The 25185-nt window shown below is 46.0% G+C and overlaps 1 protein-coding gene across 1 annotated transcript; it reads left to right on the forward strand.

Annotated features, from left to right (window-relative positions):
* Positions 1–314: 314 nt before the first annotated feature.
* UCK2 (uridine-cytidine kinase 2) lies at positions 315–24585 on the forward strand. Its single transcript, XM_038757839.1, has 7 exons — positions 315–470; positions 11760–11919; positions 15386–15482; positions 16406–16548; positions 17960–18057; positions 21943–21991; positions 24235–24585. The coding sequence occupies exons 1-7, from the start codon at positions 369–371 to the stop codon at positions 24369–24371; spliced, it is 786 nt and encodes a 261-aa protein (XP_038613767.1). The 5' UTR covers positions 315–368; the 3' UTR covers positions 24372–24585.
* Positions 24586–25185: the final 600 nt, after the last annotated feature.

Below are 25185 nucleotides of genomic sequence, written 5' to 3' on the forward strand. Positions count from 1 at the left end.
AGGAAGAGAAGGAGAAGGATAAGGGGGAGGTGGATAAGAGGAGGAAGGGGATAAAAGGAGGAGGAGGAAGAAGAGGAGAAGGAGGGACAGGGGAAGGGGGATAAGAGGAGGAAGGGGATAAAAGGAGGAGGAGGGGGATAAGAGGACGAAGGGGATAGAAGGAGGAGGAGGGACAGAGAGGGAGAAGGAGGAAGAAGAAGAGGAGGAGGAGGATAAGGGGGAGGGGGATAAGAAGAGGAGGAGGGCCAAGAGGAGGGGGAGGAGATAAGAGAAGGAGGAGGAGGAGGAGGGGTCGGCCGGCAGTCTACTAACCTTGTCCGGCGCTGTTGTGTCCGGGGTCCTCGGTGGGCATCTCTGGTCCTCGGGGCATGGCCGGGGACAGCGAGCAGAGGCTGGGCAGCCCCCAGGAGCCGCCCGGAGGGGAGCAGCCCTTCCTCATCGGCGTCAGCGGGGGCACCGCCAGCGGAAAGGTACCCGCCGGCCACCCACGGAGGGGAAGGGGGGGGGGACCGGCTACCGGGGGCCAGAGGACTACACTGAGCGGCTGCCAGGGGCCACCAACACGGGCCCTTATCCGGGGGGTGGGGGATCTAAACCGGGAGATGGAGGGGGCTCCCCTTTTTGGCCCCCCAACGCTGTGCAGGCCGGGCATCCTGCCTCAAAAACCCCCTTGGTGTCTGTTTGCTCGAGACGCTCAGCACAGTGTCTGACACCTAAATTATCACCCCTGCTTAACCTCCAGGCCTTAAATAATCCTAATGATGGCATTTGTTAAGCGCTTCCTAGGTGCAAAGCACCGGTCTAAAGGCCGGAGCTCCAGGTGGGCAAGGGATGTGCCCCCCGGCTGTTGTAGGGGACCCCCCCCCCCCCGTGCCCTCCGCACGCAGTGGGCGCCCAATAAATAGCGGAGGTGGGCAGAGGAGCCGCACAAAGAGCCGGCCAAGCTGCCTTTCTTGCATCCGCGGGAAGCAGGCCCAGGCTGACAAAGCAGGTGGGCCTCACTGCAAGGGGGAGATGTGGGGGGCTCCCTTCCCAACCCCCCAGCATCCTTCTGGTTTTCCTGTTTTTGGGGGTCTCACTCTGGGGGTGCAGGGTTGGATGCCGGCCGGGAAATTGGGGGAATGGGATTGTCCACGTGGCCGGCCGGGCCTGACGCCATGCGCGCTTTGACTTGCGAATTCATCCTGCTCTGGAGGGGCTGCTCAGGACCACCCTGAGAGCAAGGCCAGCGTGACACCTTCTTATCATTCGTATCATTATTATTATTATTAATAGTATTAGGGTATTTGTTAAGCACCCTCCTAAGCGCTGTCAGCTGTGTGACTTTGGTCAAATCACTTAACCTCTCTGTGTCTCAGTGGCCTCGTCTGTAAAATGGGGATTAAGGCTGTGAGCCCCATGTGAGACAACCTGATCACCTTGTAATAATAATAATAATAATGATGGTATGTGTGAAGTGCTTACTATGTCCAAAGCACTGGGGAGGTTACAAGGTGATCAGCCGGTCAATCAATCAATCAATAGTATTTATTGAGCGCTTACTGTGTGCAGAGCACTGTACTAAGCGCTTGGGAAGTACAAGTTGGCAACATATAGAGACAGTCCCTACCCACTACCCCTACCCGGTCCCACAGCGGGCTCACAGTCTTAATCCCCATTTTACAGATGAGGGAACTGAGGCCCAGAGAAGCGAAGTGACCTGCCCAAAGTCACACAGCTGACAGTTGGCTAGCCTCCCCAGCGCTTAGAACAGTGCTTGGCACATAGTAAGCGCTTAATAAATGCCATCATTATTATTACAAGGTGGCTTAGGGAAGCAGCATGGCTCAGTGGAAAGAGCCCGGGCTTTGAAGTCGGAGGTCAGGGGTTCAAATCCCGGCTCTGCCAATTGTCAGCTGGGTGACTTTGGGCAAGTCGCTTCACTTCTCTGGGTCTTAGTGACCTCATCTGGAAAATGGGGATGATAATAATAATGACGGCATTTATAAAGCGCTTACTATGTGCAAAGCACTGTTCTAAGCGCTGGGATGAAGACTGTGAGCCCTCCATGGGACAACCTGATCACCTTGTAACCTCCCCAGGGCTTAGAACGGTGCTTTGCACATAGTAAGCACTTAATAAATGCCATTATTATTATTATTATTACAAGTTAGGGTAGCTACAAGGTAACCAGGGTGGCTACAAGTCAGTCAGGGCTCAAAGGAAAGAGCCCGGGCTTGGGAGTCCCTTGTCAGCTGTGTGACTTTGGGCAAGTCACTTCACTTCTCTGGGCCTCAGTTCCCTCATCTGGAAAATGGGGATGATGCCTGTGAGCCCCAAGTGGGGCAACCTGATCACCTTGTATCGCCCTCAGCGCTTAGAACAGAGCTTGGCACCTGCTAAGCGCTTAACAAATACCATTATTATTATTACAACTTAGGCTAGATTTCATTCATCCATTCATTCAGTCGTTTTTATTGAGCGCTTACCGTGTGCAGAGCACTGTACTAAGCGCTTGGAAAGTGCAATGCAGCAATGAAGAGAGACAATCCCTGCCCACACCGGGCTTACCCTAATCAATCAATCAGTCAGTCGTATTTATTGAGCACTTCCTGTGTGCAGAGCACTGTACTAAGCGCTTGGGAAGTACAAGTTGGCAACATATAGAGACGGTCCCTACCCAACAGTGGGCTCACAGTCTAGAAGCCTAACCCTCAGGCCCACAGGAGGGGCTGCTTGGGACCACCCTTAGAGCAAGGGGATCGTGCCACCTTTTTTATCATTGTATTATTATTATTTTTAGGGTATTTGTTAAGCACCCTTCTAAGCGCTGGGGTGGATACAGGTTAGTCAGGCTGGATTTCATTCATCCGTTCATTCAATCGTTTTTATTGAGCGTTTACTGTGCGCAGAACATCATCATCATCAATCGTATTTATTGAGCACTTACTATGTGCAGAGCACTCTACTAAGCGCTTGGGAAGTACAAATTTGCAACATATAGAGACAGTCCCTACCCAACAGTGGGCTCACAGTCTAAAAGCCAAGCTCGCTCTCTTCCTCCCTTCAAGGCCCTACTGAGGGCTCACCTCCTCCAGGAGGCCTTCCCACACTGAGCCCCTTCCTTCCTCTCCCCCTCATCCCCCTCTCCATCCCCCATCTTACCTCCTTCCCTTCCCCACAGCACCTGTATATATGTATATATGTTTGTACGTATTTATTACTCTATTTATTTTACTTGTACCTATCTATTCTATTTTATTTTGTTAGTATGTTTGGTTTAGTTCTCTGTCTCCCCCTTTTAGACTGTGAGCCCACTGTTGGGTAGGGACTGTCTCTATATGTTGCCAACTTGTACTTCCCAAGCGCTTAGTACAGTGCTCTGCACACAGTAAGCGCTCAATAAATACAATTGATGATGATGATGATGATAAAAGGGGGAGACAGAGAACAAAACCAAACATACTAACAAAATAAAATAAATAGAATAGATACGTACAAGTAAAATAAATAGAGTAATAAATATGCACAAACATCAAAACAAGTCAACAGGCACTGCCTGTCCCACATGGGGGCTCGCAGGCCAGGAAGGAGAGAGAAAAGGCCCTGAATCCCCCGTTTTGCAGAGGAGGAAACTGAGGCACCACCAAGTGGTGTGACTTGCACAGGCAAATTCATCCGCTTATACTGTGTGCACTGTACTCAGTGCTTAGGAGAGTGCCAATGAACAGACCCATTCCCTGCCCGCAATGAGCGCTTAGTACAGTGCCCTGCGCACAGTAAGCGCTCAATAAATACGATTGAATGAACAGAGAAGTGGCCAAGCTGGGAGGAGAACCCAGGCCCTCTAGCTCCTAGGCCTGTGCTTTGTCCACTAGACGATGGCGCTTTTTTTTTCCCCCCACCCTGATCCTCTGTCCAGGCCGGGACAATGCCCTCGTGCTTTGCAGCTGGGACAAGGAGGAAAGTCAGATTTGAGAATCTCCCGAGCGGATCCGGAATTCCTTCTCCCGGGACATTCCGATTCATTCTCTGTTCCTCGCCCTTTTCTCCCTGCCCACTCTATTTTCTTTTCTTGGGGGATAATCGGTTTAGCACATGGGAGTTCATGAGAGTCATCGTGGGAATGGCATCCACAAACCATCCCCCCCCCCCTTTTTTTTTTGTCCCTAGCCTGGAGAGGGCTTGGAAATCCCGGCTCCACCACTTGTCAGCTGTGTGACTTTGGGCAAGTCACTTCACTTCTCTGGGCCTCAGTTACCTCATCTGTAAAATGGGGATTAAGACTGTGAGCCCCACATGGGACAACCTGATCACCTTGTATCCTCCCCAGTGCTTAGAACAGTGCTAGGCACGTAGTAAGCGCTTAACAAGTGCTATTATTATTATTATTATTATTATTATTATTATTATTATCATTCCTCTGGGGAACAAGGATGGGGGAGCTTCTCTGGAGTTCAGAGTGGGTGGCGGGAAGCTGGGGTTCTAATCCTAGCTCTGCCGTGAACTAGTTTTGTCACCCTGGGGTAAAGCCCCTTAAACTTCTCAGTGCTTCTATTCTTTTTTTCTAGAAAAAGAGGATTCATGCCCATTCTCCTTCCCCCATAATAATAATAATAATGATGATGATAATAATAATAATATACTAATAATAATACTAATATATACTACTACTAATAATAATAATAATTTGTTGTCTGTCTCCCCCTTCTAGACTGTGAACCTTGCTGAGTAGGGACCGTCTCTATATGTTGCCGACTTGTACTTCCCAAGCGCTTAGGCCAGTGCTGTGCACACAGTAAGCGCTCAATAAATACGATTGAATGAATGAATAATGGCATTTGTTAAGCGCTTACTATGTGCGAAGCACTGTTCTAAGCGCTGGGGGGGTTACAAGGTGATCAGGTTGTCCCACGGGGGGCTCACAGTCTTCATCCCCATTTTACAGATGAGGTCACTGAGGCCCAGAGAAGTTAAGTGCCCAAAGTCACCCAGCAGACAAGTGATGGAGCCGGGATTAGAACCCATGGTCTCTGACTCCCAGGTCCCAGGTGGGACGGGGACCATGTCCAACCTGATTAGCTTGTATCCACCCCAGCGCTTAGTGCAGTGTCTGGCGCATAGTAAGCACATAAACGAATGCCATTAAAAAGAAGTTTACTGTCTAGAGGAGAGGATATTAAAATAAATTTCAGACATGTATGTACATGCTGTGGGGCTGATGTTTAAAGGGGAGTAATAATAATATTTGTTAAGCACTTACTATGTGCCAAGCACTGTTCTAAGCACTGGGAGGGGAAACAAAGTATTTTATTTTGTTAGTATGTTTGGTTTTGTTCTCTGTCTCCCCCTTTTAGACTGTGAGCCCACTGTTGGGTAGGGACCGTCTCTATATGTTGCCAACTTGGACTTCCCAAGCGCTTAGTACAGTGCTCTGCACACGGTAAGCGCTCAATAAATATGATTGATTGATTCTCTGTGCCTCAGTTCCCTCATCTGTAAAACGGGGATTAGAACCGTGAGCCCCTTGTGGGACAAGAACTGCATCCAACCTGGCTAGCGTGTATCCACCCCACGGCATAGAACAGTGCCTGGCACATAGTAAGCGCTAGAAGTCGCATGGCTCAATGGAAAGAGCCCGGGCTTCAGAGTCAGAAGTCGTGGGTTCTAATCCCAGCTCCGCCACTTTTCAGCTGTGTGACTTTGGGCAAGTAACTTCTCTGTGCCTCAGTTGCCTCATCTGTAAAATAGGGATTAAGACAGAGCCCCACGTGGGACAACCTGATTACCCTGTATCTCCCCCAGTGCTTAGAACAGTGCTTGGCACATGGTAAGCACTTAACAAATACCATCATTATTATTATTACATTAGTATTAATAGTAATATTAATAATTATATTAATTATATAATTTTAATGGCTCAGTGGAAAGAGCCCGGGCTTTGGACTCAGAGGTCATGGGTTCAAATCCCACCTCTGCCAATTGTCAGCTGTGTGAAGTTGGGCAAGTCACAACTTTTCTGGCCCTCAGTTACCTCATCTGTAAAATGGGGATTAAGACTGTGAGCCCCCCAGTGGGACAACTGGATCACCCTGTAACCTCCCCAGTGTTTAGAACAGTGCTTTGCACATAGTAAGCACTTAATAAATGCCATTATTATTATTATGTTAATATACTATATTATTATTATTATTAGAGAAGCAGCATAGCTCAGTGGAAAGAGCACGGGCTTGGGAGTCAGAGGTCATGGGTTCGAATCCCGGCTCCGCCACTTGTCAGCTGCGTGACCTTGGGCGAGCCACTTAACTTCGCTGTGCCTCAGTTCCCTCACCTGTAAAATGGGGATTAAGACTGTGAGCCCCACGTGGGACAACCCGATCACCTGGTAGCCCCCACAGTGCTTCGCACATAGTAAGCGCTTAACAAATACCCTCATCATTATTATTAAGTCGTCTCTCTGCACCTCAGTTCCCTCATTTGTAAAGTGGGGATTGCGGGACAGGGACTGTGTCCATCCCGATTTGCTTGTTTGCACCCCAGTATGTAGTACAGAACCTTTGCACATAGTAAGCGCCTCCCAAATACCGTAATTATTATTATTGTCATCCAATCCTTCAGCATTATCGCTGTCTTTGGGGCCGGCCGGCTGGTTGTCTTGTGCGTGGGCTGTGACTTGGGCCCAGTGTTGTGGCTGGTCTGGTGGGAAATATCTTCCTCAGACTAAACTGTTTTGGACACTCAGGGCGACGGTAGCGATTAGGGTGCCATCTGCCACGTTCTCCCATCCTACACACGAAGAACGGTCAGAAATTCAAGGTAAAACTCGGCCGCTCCCGCGGTAGCCAGTGGCTGGCTCGGGGTAGCCAGCGGCCAGCGGGTCAGGAGTAATGGACGAGCACCTATGGGGGGGCCGAGCACTGGGCTGAGCCTTTGGAAGAGGACGGGAATAATAACGAAAGTAACGATTATTTATTACAGTACAACATGGGGCTCTCTAGTCTTAATCGCCATTTTTAAATAAATACAATTTATTTCTTTAAATAAATAACCCTAAGGTCCTGGGTTCTAATATATACATATATATATATATATATATATATATATATATATATATATGTGTGTGTGTGTGTGTGTGTGTATATATATGTATACATAAATACAATTTAAAGATATATATATTATATATATCTTTTGGAGCCTTTAAGGAAATGGCTGTTAAGTCTTTTGGGGAGCTGGGAATCCATAAACGAGTCCAGTTGGGGATCATGAGGGGCCGGCCGTTTCGGAGAGAAAGGAAGTTGGCAGGCTGAACGCCATCTGATGTGCCCTGAGGCAAGAATAATAATAATAATAATGGCATTTATTAAGCACTTACTATGTGCAAAGCATTCTATGCTATGGAAGCGTACTATGTTCTAAGCGTTGGGGAGGTTACAAAGTGATCCGGTTGTCCCATGGGGGCTGCTCAGTCTTAATCCCCATTTTACAGATGAGGGAACTGAGGCCCAGAGAAGTGAAGTGTCTTTCATTCATTCAATTGTATTTATTGAGCGCTTACTGTGTGCAGAGCATTCATTCATTCATTCAATCGTATTTATTGAGCGCTTACTGTGTGCAGAGCACTGTACTAAATGCTTGGGAAGTCCAAGTTGGCAACATATAGAGACAGTCCCTACCCAACAGTGGGCTCACAGTCTAGAAGGGGAAGACAGAGAACAAAACAAAACATAGCTGACAATTGGCAGAGCTGGGATTTGAACCCATGACCTCTGACTCCAAAGCCCTGACTCTTTCTACTGAGCGGGGCAATTGCTCTAGCCTGGTGTTTGCCCTCTAGAGGGGCCAGCTGCCGTTTATTATTATTATCGATAATAATAATTATTATTATCAATAATAAGTATTATCAACAATAATAATTATTATATGTTATAATATGCTATATAATATATAATATTACATATTATTAATTATTATTAGTAGTAATAATAATACTTGTTAAGCGCTTACAATGTGCCAGGCACTGTTCCCAGTGCTGGGGTAGAAACAGGTTCAGCAGGTTGGACCCAGTCCCTATCCCACATGGGATGCACACTCCAATCTCCATTTTCCAGATGAGGTAACAGAGGCCCAGAGAAGTTCATTCATTCATCCAATCGTATTTATTGAGCGCTTACTGTGTGCAGAGCACTGTACTAAGCGCTTGGGAAGCCCAAGTTGGCAACAACTAGAGACGGTCCCTACCCAACAGTGGGCTCACAGGCTAGAAGGGGGAGACAGACAACAAAACAAAAGACAGAGAACAAAACAAAACACAGCTGACAATTGGCGGAGCAGGGATTTGAACCCATCAATCGTATTTATTGAGCGCTTACTGTGTGCAGAGCACTGTACTAAGCGCTTGGGAAGTCCAAGTCGGCAACATATAGAGACGGTCCCTACCTGACAACGGGCTCACAGTCTAGAAGGGGGAGACAGAGAACAAAACATATTAGACTGTGAGCCCACTGTTGGGTAGGGACCGTCTCTATATGTTGCCAACTTGGACTTCCCAAGCGCTTGGTACAGTGCTCTGCACACAGTAAGCGCTCAATAAATACGATTGATGATGATATTAATAAAATAAATAGAATAAATGTACAAATAAAATAGAGTAATAAATATGTACGAACATATATACATATATCCAGGTGCTGTGGGGAGGGGAAGGAGGTGTTTACTGGGCCATGTGCTTGGGAAGAGTCCAATAGGGGAGACATAATTGAGTCTCCCGAGGTCACACGGGAGACCCACGGCGGAGCCGGGAGGAGAAAACCGGCCCTTCCGATTCCCAGGCCCGCGCTCTAACATCGGGAAACATTCCTTCTTTGGCAAAGAGGGTCAACGGGATGGCTCCGACTGGGAAGGGAGTAGGAACCGGAGGGAGCCATTTGGGGAGAAGCAGATCTTCAGGAGAAGCGGGGCGGGACCTTGGCGTACTGGGAAATAATAATAATGATGGCATTTATTAAGCGCTTACTATGTGCAAAGCACTGTTCTAAGCGCTGGGGAGGTTACAAGGTGATCAGATTGTCCCACAGGGGGCTCCCAGTCTTCATCCCCATTTTACAGATGAGGTCACTGAGGCACGGAGAAGTGAAGTGACTCGCCCAAAGTCACACAGCTGACAACTGCCAGAGCCGGGATTCGAACCCGTGAACTCTGACTCCAAAGCCCGGGCTCTTTATGCTGAGCCACGCTGCTTCTCTAATAATAATGGCATTTATTAAGCACTTACAATGTGCAAAGCCCTGTTCTAAGCGCTGGGGAGGTTACAAGGTGATCAGGTTGTCCCACAGGGGGCTCCCAGTCTTCACCCCCGTTTTACAGATGAGGTCACTGAGACCCAGAGAAGTGAAGTGACTCGCCCAAAGTCACACAGCTGACAACTGCCAGAGGCGGGATTCGAACCCATGAACTCTGACTCCAAAGCCCGGGCTCTTTATGCTGAGCCACGCTGCTTCTCTAATAATAATGGCATTTATTAAGCGCTTACTATGTGCAAAGCACTGTTCTAAGCACTGGGGAGGTTACAAGGTGATCAGGTTGTCCCACAGGGGGCTCACAGTCTTCACCCCCGTTTTCCAGATGAGGGAACTGAGGCCCAGAGAAGTGACTTGCCCAAAGTCACCCAGCTGACAATTGGCGGAGCGGGGATTTGAACCCACGACCTCTGACTCCAAAGCCCGGGCTCTTTCCGCTGAGCCACGCTGCTTCTCATGTGGGAAATGTGGGCGAAAGGCCGAGAAAGAGCGGAAATGCCGGACGGAAAGAAGGGAACACCTGGTTCCCCAACGTCTGACAGGAAAGTTGACAGTGGAAACACCTGGGTGTCAAAGTTTTTCCGCCTTCTGTCCCAGGGGGGTTAGAAACTAAGGCTTTTTTGGGGGGGAACTGCAGAAGGACCTCTCTGAATCCTGGAACTGTAGAAACGGTCGAAGCAATACGGCGTAGTAGTTAGAGCCCCTTCTGGGAGCCCGAGGGTCCTGGGTTCTAATCCCGACTCTGCCCCTTGTCTGCTGAGTGACCTTGGGCCCACTGTTGGGTAGGGACTGTCTCTATGTGTTGCCAACTTGTACTTCCCAAGCGCTTAGTACAGTGTTCTGCACACCAACATTAATATTTATTGAGCGCTTACTATGTGCCAAGCCCTGTTCTAAGCGCTGGGGTGGATACAAGGTCATCAGGTTGCCCCACGTGGGGCTCGCAGTCTTTATCCCCATTTTACAGATGAGGGAACTGAGGCCCGGAGAAGTGAAGTGACTTGCCCAAAGTCACGCAGTGGACAAGGGGCGGAGCCGGGATTTGAACCCATGACCTCTGACTCCAAAGCCCGGGCCCTTTCCACTGAGCCACGCTGATTGATTGATTGATTAAGCAGCGTGGTCTAGTGGCTAGAGCGTGGCTTAGAGGAGTCAGAGGTCGTGGGTTCTAATCTTCTTTGGATAAGTCCCTTCAGTTCTCTTGGCCTCAGTTTCCTCAGCTGTCAAATGGGGATTCAGACTGTGAGCCCCCCGTGGGACAACCTGATCCCCTTGTGTCTACCCCAGCGCTTAGAACAGTGCTTGGCACCTAGTAAGCGCTTAACAAATGCCATTATTATTATTATAATGTCCCCTTCCTATTTTCGGTCTCCCACTTGTGGGTTTCCTGCCTCTTAAAGAAGCAGCGTGACTTAGTGGCAAGAGCCCGGGCTTGGGAGCCAGAGGTCGTGGGTTCTAATCCCACCCTGCCACTTATCAGCCGTGTGACTTTGGGCAAGTCAGTGAAGCATCGTGGCTCAATGGAAAGAGCCCGGGCTTGGGAGTCAGTGGTCGTGGGTTCAAATCCCAGCTCCGCCACTTGTCAGCTGGTTGACTTTGGGCAAGTCACTTCACTTCTCTGGGCCTCAGTTACCTCATCTGGAAAATGGGGTTTAAGACTGTGAGCCCCACGTGGGACAACGTGATCACCTTGTATCCTCTCCAGCGCTTAGAGCCGTGCTTTGCACATAGTAAGCGCTTAACAAATACCAACATTTTGTAGAGAAGCAGTGTGGCTCAGTGGAAAGAGCACAGGCTTTGGAGTCAGAAGTCGTGGGTTCGAATCCCGGCTCCACCACATGTCTGCTTGTGACCTTGGGCAAGTCACTTAACTTCTCGGAGCCTCAGTTACCTCATCTGTAAAATGGAGATGATGACTGCGAGCCCCACGCGGGACAGCCTGATCACCTTGTATCCCCCCCAGTGCTTGGCACATAGTGCTTAACAAATGCCATTATTATTATTATTAACTTCTCTGTGCCTCAGTTCCCTCATCTGGAAATTGGGGATTAAGACCGTGATACTCAAGTGGGACAACCTGATTACCTTGTATGCCCCCCAGCACTTAAAACAGTGCTCGGCACATAGTAAACGCTTAACAAATACCATCATTATTATTATTCATTCAGTCAGCCAGTCATATTCATTGAGTGCTTACTGTGTGCAGAGTACTGTATTATTATTCATTCATTCATTCGATCGTATTTATTGAGTGCTTACTGTGTGCAAAGCACTGTATTATTACAGTATTATTACCAATACAGTATTATTACAGTATTATTATTATTATTACAGTACTGTATTGCCAATACAGTATTATTATTATGTGCCAAGTATTATTACAGTGCTTGGCACATAGTAAACGCTTAACAAATACCATTATTATTATTAGTAGTAGTAGTATTAATCGAGTCCGTCCCGTCTTCTGTTCCCTGTCCGCAGTCTTCCGTCTGCTCCAAGATCGTGCAGTTGTTGGGTCAGAAGGAAGTGGACTGCCACCATCAGCAGGTGGTCATCCTCAGCCAGGATAGCTTCTACCGGGTCCTCAGCCTGGAACAGAAGGCCAAAGCCTTGAAGGGCCAGTTTAACTTTGATCACCCAGGTGAGTGAGGTCTTACTGAGAGCTCACCTCCTCCAGGAGGCCTTCCCAGACTGAGCCCCCTCCTTCCTCTCCCCCTCGTCCCCCTCCCCATCCCCCCCGTCTTACCTCCTTCCCTTCCCCACAGCACCTGTATATATATTTATTCATATTTATTACTCTATTTTACTCATACATATCTATTCTATTTATGGATAGATGTTTGTACATATTTATTACTCTATTTTACTTGTACATATCTATTCTCTTTATGGATAGATGTTTGTACATATTTATTACTCTATTTTACTTGTACATATCTATTCTATTTATGGATAGATGTTTGTACATATTTATTACTCTATTTTACTTGTACATATCTATTCTATTTATGGATAGATGTATGTACATGTTTATTACTCTATTTTACTTGTACATATCTATTCTATTTATGGATATATGGTTTGTACATATTTATTACTCTATTTTACTTGTACATATCTATTCTATTCAGGGATATATGTTTGTACATATTTATTACTCTATTTTACTTGTACATATCTATTCTCTTTATGGATAGATGTTTGTACATATTTATTACTCTATTTTACTTGTACATATCTATTCTATTTATGGATAGATGTTTGTACATATTTATTACTCTATTTTACTTGTACATATCTATTCTATTTATGGATAGATGTTTGTACATGTTTATTACTCTATTTTACTTGTACATATCTATTCTATTTATGGATATATGGTTTGTACATATTTATTACTCTATTTTACTTGTACATATCTATTCTATTCAGGGATATATGTTTGTACATATTTATTACTCTATTTTACTTGTACATATCTATTCTATTTATGGATATATGTTTGTACATATTTATTACTCTATTTTACTTGTACATATCTATTCTATTTATGGATATATGGTTTGTACATATTTATTACTCTATTTTACTTGTACATATCTATTCTATTTATGGATATATGTTTGTACATATTTATTACTCTATTTATTTTACTTGTACATATCTATTCTATTTATGGATATATGGTTTGTACATATTTATTAATCTATTTTACTTGTACATATCTATTCTATTCAGGGATCTATGTACATATTTATTACTCTATTTTACTTGTACATATCTATTCTATTTATGGATATATGGTTTGTACATATTTATTACTCTAGTTTACTTGTACATATCTATTCTATTTATGGATAGATGTTTGTACATATTTATTACTCTATTTTACTTGTACATATCTATTCTATTTATGGATATATGTTTGTACATATTTATTACTCTATTTTACTTGTACATATCTATTCTATTCATGGATATATGTTTGTACATATTTATTACTCTATTTTACTTGTACATATCTATTCTATTTATGGATATATGTTTGTACATATTTACTACTCTATTTTACTTGTACCTATCTATTCTATTTATGGATATATGGTTTGTACATATTTATTACTCTATTTTACTTGTACATATCTATTCTATTTATGGATATATGGTTTGTACATATTTATTACTCTATTTTACTTGTACATATCTATTCTATTTATGGATATATGTTCGTACATATTTATTACTCTATTTTACTTGTACATATCTATTCTATTTATGGATATATGTTTGTACATATTTATTACTCTATTTTACTTGTACATATCTATTCTATTTATGGATATATGGTTTGTACATATTTATTACTCTATTTTACTTGTACGTATCTATTCTATTTATGGATATATGTTTGTACATATTTATTACTCTATTTTACTTGTACGTATCTATTCTATTTATGGATATATGTTTGTACATATTTATTACTCTATTTTACTTGTACGTATCTATTCTATTTATGGATATATGTTTGTACATATTTATTACTCTATTTTACTTGTACATATCTATTCTATTTATGGATATATGGTTTGTACATATTTATTACTCTATTTTACATGTACATATCTATTCTATTTATGGATATATGGTTTGTACATATTTATTACTCTATTTTACATGTACATATCTATTCTATTTATGGATATATGTTTGTACATATTTATTACTCTATTTATTTTACTTGTACATATCTATTCTATTTATGGATATATGTTTGTACATATTTATTACTCTTTATTTTACTTGTACATATCTATTCTATTTTATTTTGTTAATATGTTTGGTTTTGTTCTCTGTCTCCCCCTTCTAGACTGTGAGCCCACTGTTGGGTAGGGACTGTCTCTGTATGTTGCCAACTTGGACTTCCCAGGCGCTTAGTACAGTGCTGTGCACACAGTAAGCGCTCAGTAAGTACGATTGATTGATTGAGTGAGAATCCTGGACCTTGACAGGAAGAAGGGAAGGCGGGCAACAAAGCCTGTCCTCTGAACCAGCGCTTAGAACAGTGCTGGGCACCTAGTAAGTGCTTAACGTACCATAATAATAATAATAACTCTAGACTGTGAGCCCACTGTTGGGTAGGGACCGTCTCTATATGTTGCCAATTTTTACTTCCCAAGCGCTTAGTACAGTGCTCTGCACACAGTAAGCGCTCAGTAAATACGATTGAATGAACGAACTCCCGGCTTTCTGCGGCCTTACAGGCTAAAGCCCCGACGAAGCCCCTCCTTTCCTCTTCTCCCACTTCCTTCTGTATGTAGCCAATTTGTACTTCCCAAGCGCTTAGTACAGTGATCTGCACACAGTAAGCGCTCAATAAATACGATTGAATGAATGAACTCCCGGCCTTCTGCGGCCTTACAGGCTAAAGCCCTGACGAAGCCCCACCTTTCCTCTTCTCCCACTCCCTTCTGCGTCGCCCTGACTCGCTCCCTTCCTTCATAATAATGATCATGATGGTATTTGTTAAGCGCTTACTATGTGCAAAGCGCTGTTCTGAGCGTTGGGGAGGTTACAAGGTGATCAGTTCGAATCCCGGCTCTGCCATGTGTCCGCTGTGTGAACTTGGGCAAGTCACTTAACTTCTCTGAGCCTCAGTCACTTCATCTGTAAAATGGGGGTTAAGATTGTGAGCCCCATGGTTAACAAATCCCATCATTATTATCAGTTTGTCCCTTGGGGGGCTCGCAGTTTTAATCCCCATTTTACAGATGGAGGTAACTGAGGCACAGAGAAGTGAAGTGACTTATCCAAAGTCACACAGCTGACAGTTGGCGGAGCCGGGATTCGAACCCATGACCTCCGACTCCAAAGCCCGGGCTCTTCCCACTGAGCCACGCTGCTGCTTCTTTGGGAATCCCAAAACCCTGCGCCAGACCGGCTTTCACGACGATTCCCGCGGCTCGGATTCAAAGGATGTTGGTCCAACGCAATTTTAGTCCCCCCTGAGGAGATTTTTTTCTAAATTAATTTTTTTTTATGGCCCTCGGGTTGCCCGGGGCCACCGGGAAGGGGCTAGAACGGGCCGATGCCATCTCTCCCCTCAGATGCCTTCGACAACGAGCTGATCTTCAAAACCCTCAAGGAGATCACGGAAGGGAAGACTGTCCAGATTCCAGTGTACGACTTTGTGTCTCACTCCCGGTAAGAGAATCTCCCTGAGGAGCATCCCCTCTCCCTCTCTGGGTCAGGCGGCATTCCCGGCACTCCGGGGAATTCCGGGATCGACTTGCCTCCTCGGCCTTCCGGCTGGGCCCGGGATGGGCGGTGGGGAGACGGGTCGGGAATTGGGGGTGGGGGCTGTGTACTGAGGGCCCACAGGGGCAGGGCACTGAACTTAGCGCTTGGGGAAGGGCCACAGAAGCATTTGACACCATCAGGCGATGGAATTGATTCATTCAATCATCATCATCATCAATCGCATTTATTGAGCACTTACTATGTGCAGAGCACTGTACTAAGCGCTTGGGAAGTACAAATTGGAAACATATAGAGACAGTCCCTACCCAACAGTGGGCTCACAGTCTAAACGGGGGAGACAGAGAACAAAACCAAACATACTAACAAAATAAAATAGAATAGATATGTACAAGTAAAATAAATAGAGTAATAAATATGTACAAACATATATACATATATCCAGGTGCTGTGGGGAAGGGAAGGAGGTCAAAAGGGGGGGATGGAGAGGGGGACGAGGGGGAGAGGAAGGAAGGGGCTCAGTCTGGGAAGGCCTCCTGGAGGAGGTGAGCTCTCAGCAGGGCCTTGAAGGGAGGAAGAGAGCGAGCTTGGCGGATGGCAGCGTGGCTCAGTGGAAAGAGCCCAGGCTTTGGAGTCAGAGATCAAGGGTTCAAATCCCGACTCCCCCGCTTGTCAGCTGTGTGACCTTGGGCAAGTCGCTTCACTTCTCTGGGCCTCAGTTACCTCATCTGTAAAATGGGGATGAAGACCGTGAGCCCCCCGTGGGACAACCTGATCACCTTGTAACCTCCCCGGCGCTTAGAACAGCGCTTTGCACATAGTAAGCGCTTAACAAATACCGTCATTATAATTATTGTGGTGCCCGGCAGGAAGGAGGAGACGGTGACGGTTTACCCGGCGGACGTGGTACTGTTTGAGGGTATCCTGGCCTTCTACACCCAGGAGATCCGCGACCTGTTCCAGATGAAGCTCTTCGTGGACACGGACGCCGACACCCGGCTCTCCCGCCGAGGTAGGGTGACGGCCCGGCCGGATCGCCGGGCTTCCGCTTGCCCAGCGGGACGATATGGCTAACGTCCCCCCCTCGGTAGATTGAAATAATGAGGCTATGTGTTAAGCGCTTACTATGTGCCAAGCGCTGTACTAAGAGCTGGGGTGGATACAGACGAATCGGGTCGGACGCGGTCCCTGTCCCACGTGAAGCTCGCAGTCCCCGTTTTCCAGATGAGGCCACTGAGGCAAAAAAGAAGTGGCTTGCCCAAAGTTACACAGCCGATGAGGGGCGGAGCCAGGATTAGAACCCGCGACCTCCGACTCCCAAGCCCGGGCTCTTACCACTAAGCCACGCTGCTGTATTTGAGCGCTTTCTGTGGGCCGAGCACTGTACTAAGCGCTTGGGAGGGGACAGTCAAACAGTGGTATTCGGTCATATTTATTCAGCGCTTACTTGTGCAGAGCGCTGTACTAAGCGCTTGGGAGAGGACAGTAAATCAACCATAATAATAATAATAATAATGGCATTTGTTAAGCGCTTACTATGTGCAAAGCACTGTTCTAAGTGCTGGGGAGGTTACAAGGTGATCGGGTTGTCCCACGGGGGGCTCACAGTCTTAATCCCCCCTTTCCCCCTTTTAGACTGTGAGCCCACTGTTGGGCAGGGACCGTCTCTATATGTTGCCAACTTGTACTTCCCAAGCGCTTAGTACAGTGCTCTGTACTCTGTAAATACGATCGATGAGGATGATAATCCCCATTTTCCAGATGAGGTAACCGCGGCCCAGAGAAGTGAAGTGACTTGCCCAAAGTCACCCAGCTGACAGTTGGCGGAGCCGGGATTTGAACCCGCGACCTCCGACTCCCAAGCCCGGGCTCTTTCCACTGAGCCGCACTGAGTAGCATTCAATCAATCAATCAATCAATCAATCGTATTTATTGAGCGCTTACTATGTGCAGAGTACTGTACTAAGCGCTTGGGAAGTACAAATTGGCAACACATAGAGACAGTCCCTACCCAACAGTGGGCTCACAGTCTAAAAGGGGACTGTATTGATTGAGCCGAGCACCGTACTAAGCGCTCGGGAGCGGACGGTACATCATCAATCATATTTATTGAGCGCTTAACTCCCTATATGTCGCCAACTTGTACTTCCCAAGCGCTTAGTCCAGTGCTCTGCACACAGTAAGCGCTCAATAAATACGATTGATTGATTGATTACTGTGTGCAGAGCACGCTAAAGAGCCCACAACGAGTTGGTCTAGAGCTTACAGAATCGAGCGCTTATTACGTGCACTGTTCTGAGCCCTGAATGATAAGAATTGTGGTGTTTGGTAAGCGCTTACTATGTGCCGAGCACTGTTCTGAGCACTCGGGGGAGGGCAGGTGCGTTCCCCGTCCGCCGTCCTGACTGTGTTCCCTTGCGCAGTGTTGAGGGACATCAGCGAGAGAGGACGAGACCTCGAGCAAATCCTCTCCCAGTACATCACGTTCGTCAAGCCGGCCTTCGAGGAGTTCTGCCTGCCGGTGAGTCCGGCCCTGCGGCCGCTCGTCTTTCTCGAGCGCTTACCGTGTGCCCGGCGCTGGACTGAGCGCCCCGGGGGAGGCCAAGACAGCAACAGACGGACCCGTTCCCTGCCCGTGTCTAGAGCAGGCCTGGGGGCTCCTCTTTATTGTTGGGCCCGTGATTTCCAATTTGCGTTTCTCTCCCCCAGGCCCGTCAGTCGATTGACTGAAGGAAAGTCAGTCGGTGGTATTTATTGAGCGCCTACTGTGTGCAGAGCACTGTACTATAGTATACTGTGTGTGTGTGTGTGTAGTACAGTGCTCTGCACACAGTAAGCGCTCAGTAAATACAATTGAATTGAATATATATAGTCCAGTGCTCTGCACACAGCGCTCAATAAATACAATTGAATGAATATATATATATAGTACAGTGCTCTGCACACAGTAAGCACTCAATAAATACAATTGAATTGAATGAATATATTTTATATATATATATATATAAAATACAGTGCTCTGCACACAGTAAGTGCTCAGTAAATACAATTGAATTGAATGAATATATATATATATATAGTACAGTGCTCTGCACACAGTAAGCACTCAATAAATACAATTGAATGAATATATATATACTACAGTGCTCTGCACACAGTAAGCACCCAATAAATACAATTGAATGAATATATAGTACAGTGCTGTGCACACAGTAAGCGCTCAATAAATACAATTGAATTGAATGAATATATATATATATATATATATATATAGTCCAGTGCTGTGCACGCAGTGCTCAATAAATACAATTGAATGAATGTGTGTGTGTGTGTGTGTGTGTGTATAGTACAGTGCTCTGCACACAGTGCTCAATAAATACAATTGAATGAATATATATATATATATATATAGTACAGTGCTCTGCACACACTAAGCACTCAATAAATACAATTGAATTGAATGAATATATATATATATAGTACAGTGCTCTGCACACAGTAAGTGCTCAATAAATACAATTGAATGAATATATATATATATATAGTACAGTGCTCTGCACACAGTAAGCACCCAATAAATACAATTGAATGAATATATAGTACAGTGCTCTGCACACAGTAAGCGCTCAATAAATACAATTGAATTGAGTGAATATATATATATATAGTACAGTGCTCTTCACACAGTGCTCAATAAATACAATTGAATTGAATGAATATATATATAGAGAGAGTACAGTGCTCTCCACACAGTGCTCAATAAATACAATTGAATTGAATGAAAATATATATATATATATAGTACACACAGTAAGAACTCAATAAATACTATTGAATTGAATGAATATATATAGTACAATTAAATGAATATATATATATATATAGTACAGTGCTTTGCCCACAGTAAGCGCTCAATAAATACAATTGAATGAATATATATATATATAGTACAGTGCTCTGCACACAGCACTCAATACAATTGAATTGAATGAATATATATATATATGCATATATTCATTCAATTATATATCCACTATACTAAGCACTTGGGAGAGCACAATAGCCAGACACATTCCATGCCCACAATGAGTTTACAGGGTCACCTGTGCTGGACCCTGAGGGGCACCAGTTGGATGCCCTTTCCTGAAAGCTCCCTCCCCTGCCCCCCTCTCCCCATAAGATTTTATCACCATTGACATCTCCAGTTCCTTTTTTTTTTTTTCCCAAATGGGATTTTTTTAGCGCTTACTATGTGCCAGGCATTGTACTAATCACTAGGTTGATTCAAGGTTTTTCTCACCCCCCCCCCCCTTTTTTAAATTGGTATTTGTTAATGGCCTTAACACCATTATATCTCCATCTGCCTTTTTTTTTTTAAATGGTATTTGTTAAGCGCTTACTATGTGCCAGGCACTGTACTAAACACTGGGGCAGATACAAACTAACTAGGTTGGACCCAATCCCTCACAGTCTTAATCCCCTTTTTCCAGTTGAGGGAACTGAGGCCCAGAGAAGTGAAGTGATTTGCCCAAGGCCACGCAGGAGACAAGTGGCTTAATAATAGCAATAATGACGGTATTTGTTAAGCGCTTACTATATGCTAAGCACTGTTCTTGGGGGAGATACGGGGTAATCAGGTTGTCCCCCATGGGGCTCACAGACTTTGGGCAAGTCACTTCACTTCTCTGTGCCTCAGTTACCTCATCTGTAAAATGGGGATTAAGACTGTGAGCCCCCCGTGGGACAACCTGAGCACCTTGTAACCTTCCCAGCGCTTAAAACAGTGCTTTGCACATAGCGTTTAATAAATGCCACTATTATTATTATTATTAATCCCCGTTTTACAGATGAGGTAACTAAGGCTGAGACTTGCCCAAAGTCACACAGGTGACTCGTGGCAGAGCCGGGATTAGAACCGATGACCTCGGGCTCCCAAGCCTGGGTTTTTTCCACTAATGATAACTGTGATCTTTGTAAGTGCTTACTATGTGCTAGGCGCTATTCTAAACCCCGGGGTAGTTGCAAGAAATCTGTGTGGACGGGGTCCCCGTCCCCCACAGCGTTCCCAGTATTAATCCCCATTTTCCAGGTGAGGGAACTGAGGCCCAGAGAAGTGAAGTGACTTGCCCAAGGTCACCCGGCTGCTTCTCACTCCCCGTAATTCGCACTTTAAGGGGACTGTGAGCCCCTTTTCCAGAATGAATCCTTGAACGAGCTTCGGGGAAAGTCCACAGCTCCGAACGAGGAGCTTCCAGCTTTCCGGAAGGCGGGAAAGTCCAGAGCTCCAAACGAGGAGTTTCCAGCTTTCCGGAAGGCCGGAGCGGGAAGTGAGGAAATAAATGAGTGGGTGGTATTTATAATAATAATAATGGTGACATTTATTAAGCGCTTACTATGTGCAAAGCACTGTTCTAAGTGCTGGGGAGGTTACAAGGAGATCAGGGTGTCCCACGGGGGGCTCACAGTCTTCATCCCCATTTTACAGGTGAGGGAACTGAGGCACAGAGAAATGAAGTGACTTGCCCAAAGTCACACAGCTGACAATTGGCAGAGCAGGAATTCGAACCCATGACCCCTGACTCCAAAGCCCGGGCTCTTTCCACTGAGCCACGCTGCTTCTCCCCGCTGAGCTCAGCCCTAGGAGTTCATTCATTCATTCAATCGTATTTATTGAGCGCTTAATGTGTGCAGAGCACTGGACTCATTCATTCATTCCATCGTATTTATTGAGTGCTTACTGTGTGCAGAGCACTGGGCTCATTCATTCATTCATTCCATCGTATTTATTGAGCGCTTACAGTGTGTAGAGCACTGGGCTCATTCATTCATTCATTCCATCGTATTTATTGAGCGCTTACTGTGTGCAGAGCACTGGGCTCATTCATTCATTCATTCCATCATATTTATTGAACTCTTACTGTGTGCAGGGCACTGGGCTCATTCATTCATTCATTCCATTGTATTTATTGAGCGCTTACTGTGTGCAGAGCACTGGACTCATTCATTCATTCATTCCATCGTATTTATTGAACACTTACTGTGTGCAGAGCACTGGGCTCATTCATTCATTCACTCCATCGTATTTATTGAGCACTTACTGTGTGCAGAGCACTGGACTCATTCATTCATTCATTCCATCGTATTTATTGAGCTCTTACTGTGTGCAGGGCACTGGGCTCATTCATTCATTCTATTGTATTTATTGAGCGCTTACTGTGTGCAGAGCATTGGACTCATTCATTCATTCATTCCATCGTATTTATTGAACGCTTACTGTGTGCGGAGCACTGGACTAAGCGCTTGGGAAGTCCAAGTTGACGACATATAGAGACGGTCCCTACCCAACAACGGGCTCACGGTCTAGAGTTCCCGAGTTTAAGGTTTCTCTTCTCTCATCTTCCCTCAGACGAAGAAATATGCCGACGTGATTATCCCCAGAGGGGTAGACAACTTAGGTGAGTGTCAACGGCGGACCGAATTATAATCGTGATTAAAAAAAATAATCACGGTGGTATTAAAGTGCTTGCTCTGCACCAGGCAACATGCAGATTGCCGTGGAAGATAGAAAACTAAGTCACATCATAATAATTATGGTGTTTGTTAAACGCTTACTATGTGGTAAGCACTGTTCTAAGCGCTGGGGTAGATACAAGGTCATCAGGTTGGACACAGTCCCTGTCCCACATGGGGCTCACAGTCTTCATTGCAGTTTTGTGTATATATAATAATAATAATAATAATGGCATATATTAAGCACTTACTTTGTGCAAAGCACTGTTCTAAGCACCCCCTCCTCCCCCCTCCATCCCCCCCGCCTTACCTCCTTCCCTTCCCCACAGCACCTGTATATATGTGTATATATAATATAGTATATATTATATATACTAGTATAATATAATATAATATAATATAATATAATATAATAATAAGTATATATTATATATAGTATATATAATGTATATGTAATATAATATATAATATTAAGTATATAATATACTTAATATTATACTATTATACTATTATAATATTACTAATAATCACTACAATACTATTATACTATTATTATATTATACTGTTATACTAAATATATAATAAGTATATATTAAGTATATATATTAAGAAGCAGCTTGGCTCAATGGAAAGAGCCCGGGCTTTGGAGTCAGAGGTCGTGGGTTCAAATCCCAGCTCTGCCAGTTGTCAGCTGTGTGACTTTGGGCAAGTCACTTCACTTCTCTGGGCCTCAGTTCCCTCATCTGTAAAATGGGGATGAAGACTGTGAGCCCCCCGTGGGACAACGTGATCACCTTGTAACCTCCCCAGTGCTTAGAACAGTGCTTTGCACATAGTAAGCGCTTAACAAATGCCATCATTATTATTATATCTTTGTACGTATTTATTACTCTATTTTACTTGTACATAGTTATTCTACTTATTTTATTTTGTTAATATGTTTTGTTTTGTTCTCTGTCTCCCCCTTCCAGACTGTGAGCCCGCTGTTGGGTAGGGACTGTCTCTATGTGTTGCCAACTTGGACTTTCCAAGCGCTTAGTACAGTGCTCTGCCCACAATAAGCGCTCAATAAATACCATTGAATGAATGAATGAAGGTGATCGGATTATCCCACAGGGGGCTCCCAGTCTTAATCCCCATTTTACAGATGAGGTGACTGAGGCCCAGAGAAGTGAAGTGACTTGCCCGAAGTCACACAGCTGACAATTGGAGGAGCCGGGATTTGAACCCATGCTATCATTAAGTAGACAGGCATCGATAGCATCCAAATAGATAAATAGAATTATAGATGCATGCACATCGTTAATAAAGGAAATGGAATAGTAAATATGAACAAATATACACCAGTGCTGTGGGGCGGGGAAGGGGGCAGAGCCGAGGGAGGGAGTCGGGGCGATGGGGAGGAGGAGCGGAGGAAAAGGGGGCTCAATCTGGGAAGGCCTCCTGGAGGAGGTGAGCTCTCAGTAGGGCTTTGAAGGGGGGAAGAGGGATTGTTTGGCCGATGTGAGGAGGGAGGCCATTCCGGGCCGGGGGAGGACGTGGGCCGGGGGTCGACGGCGGGACGGGCAACAACGAGGCCCAGGGCGGAGGTGAGAGGCAGCTGCTTTGAAGCCAAATTATTTATTGAGCGCCTATGTGTGTGCACAGCACTGTACTAAGCGCTTGGGAGGATACAACACAACCGTAAACAGACGCAGGGAATGACGAGCTTACAGTCCGGAGGGGAATGGAGACTTAGCTATCAATGAGTAACTGAGGGATATCAGTCAGTCACTAATTGAGCGCTGTTCGGTCGGGAGTCCTTAAGCCGTGCAGAGCACCATCCTAAGCGGTTGGGAGAGGACGATACGACGGGACAGGGACGGGAGTGTGCGATCCCTGCCTTTGGGGTCATGGGTTCGAATCCCGGCTCCGCCACATGTCTGCTGTGTGACCTTGGGCGAGTCACTTAATTTCTCGGAGCCTCAGTTCCCTCATCTGTAAAATAGGGATGAAGACTGTGAGCCCCACGTGGGACAACCTGATCACCTTGTATCCCCCCCCAGGGCTTAGAACAGTGCTTTGCACTTAGTAAGCGCTTAACAAATGCCATCATTATTGTTATTATTATTATTATTACAGCCTCCGGGGGGGTGGGGAGACCGGATAGGGGAGACGGTAACGGTTTCTTCCATCTTCCCCCCCACAGTGGCCATCAACCTCATCGTGCAGCACATCCAGGACTTCCTGAACGGGGGTCTCGCCAAACGCCAGAACCACTGTCTTAACGGCTACACGCCCTCCCACAAGAGGCAGCCGTCCGAGTCCAGTAGCCGGCCACACTGACCCCCCCCGACTCCCTCTCCCCTTCCCCCTCCCCCCCGCCCCGGACCCCCGGTTTGCTCCCCAGGTACCCATACCGATTCCCACCACCTGATTGTATCCCAAGAAAAGCGTTCGAGGAGGTGAAACGCCTCGAGTCTTCAGTCCTTTGGAAGGGGCAGGGAGGAAAGGCGGAGGCATCTTTGAGCATGAATTAACCAACCTGGGGCTGCCCATGTAGCCAATTATAAATATATATATTATATATATATATATATATATATAAGAAAAAAATCTATTTTTGTGTAAATGTAGACTAATGTAAAGCCAACTGCCTCCAGTATTTACCGGGAGCTGTGGTGGATGGGTTCCTCGGAGAATCCCGGGCCTGGAGAGCCACCCAATTTAGACGCCGGAGGAAACTCAGGGCCTCGCGTGCGACAGGGCCCCTCTCTGGCCGGCCGGCGAGGGAAGCTCCCTTTAAGGGGCAGGCGTCGGGGAGACTGGCGTGGGTCTTCCCAGGCTCTTGGGGGTCGTTCGGCCCGGGCCCCGTGACACCCTCCCGCCCCCGCTTCTTCCTGACGCCCGGGCCGGAGGGAGTTGGTAAGGCGACGTCCGTCCTGCCCTGCTGTGGTCGGGATTCGGATCCTGACGGTTGGACCGGGAAGGTGGGGGTTGGATCGGGCCGGAAGGCGGCCTCCCAGACGTCCCTCTCCCCCGGGGTGGCCGGCACCCGTTTGTGGCCGGCGGAGGGGAAGTGTGCGGGCGGGGTCTGTGCCAAACAGAGGTGAGGCTCCTCTCCCTGCCCCTGCCCCCTTTTTTTTTGGTATTAGACAAG

The sequence above is a fragment of the Tachyglossus aculeatus genome, chromosome 16 (genome assembly GCF_015852505.1).
Source record: "Tachyglossus aculeatus isolate mTacAcu1 chromosome 16, mTacAcu1.pri, whole genome shotgun sequence".
Lineage (NCBI taxonomy): Eukaryota > Metazoa > Chordata > Mammalia > Monotremata > Tachyglossidae > Tachyglossus > Tachyglossus aculeatus.

Coding starts and splice junctions, on each gene's coding strand:
- UCK2 (XM_038757839.1), top strand. CDS start 369: ATGGCCGGGGACAGCGAGCAGAGGCTGGGCAGCCCCCAGGAGCCGCCC. Junction 471..11,759: donor GGGGCACCGCCAGCGGAAAG/GTACCCGCCGGC, acceptor CCCTGTCCGCAG/TCTTCCGTCTGCTCCAAGAT. Junction 21,992..24,234: donor CAGAGGGGTAGACAACTTAG/GTGAGTGTCAAC, acceptor TCCCCCCCACAG/TGGCCATCAACCTCATCGTG.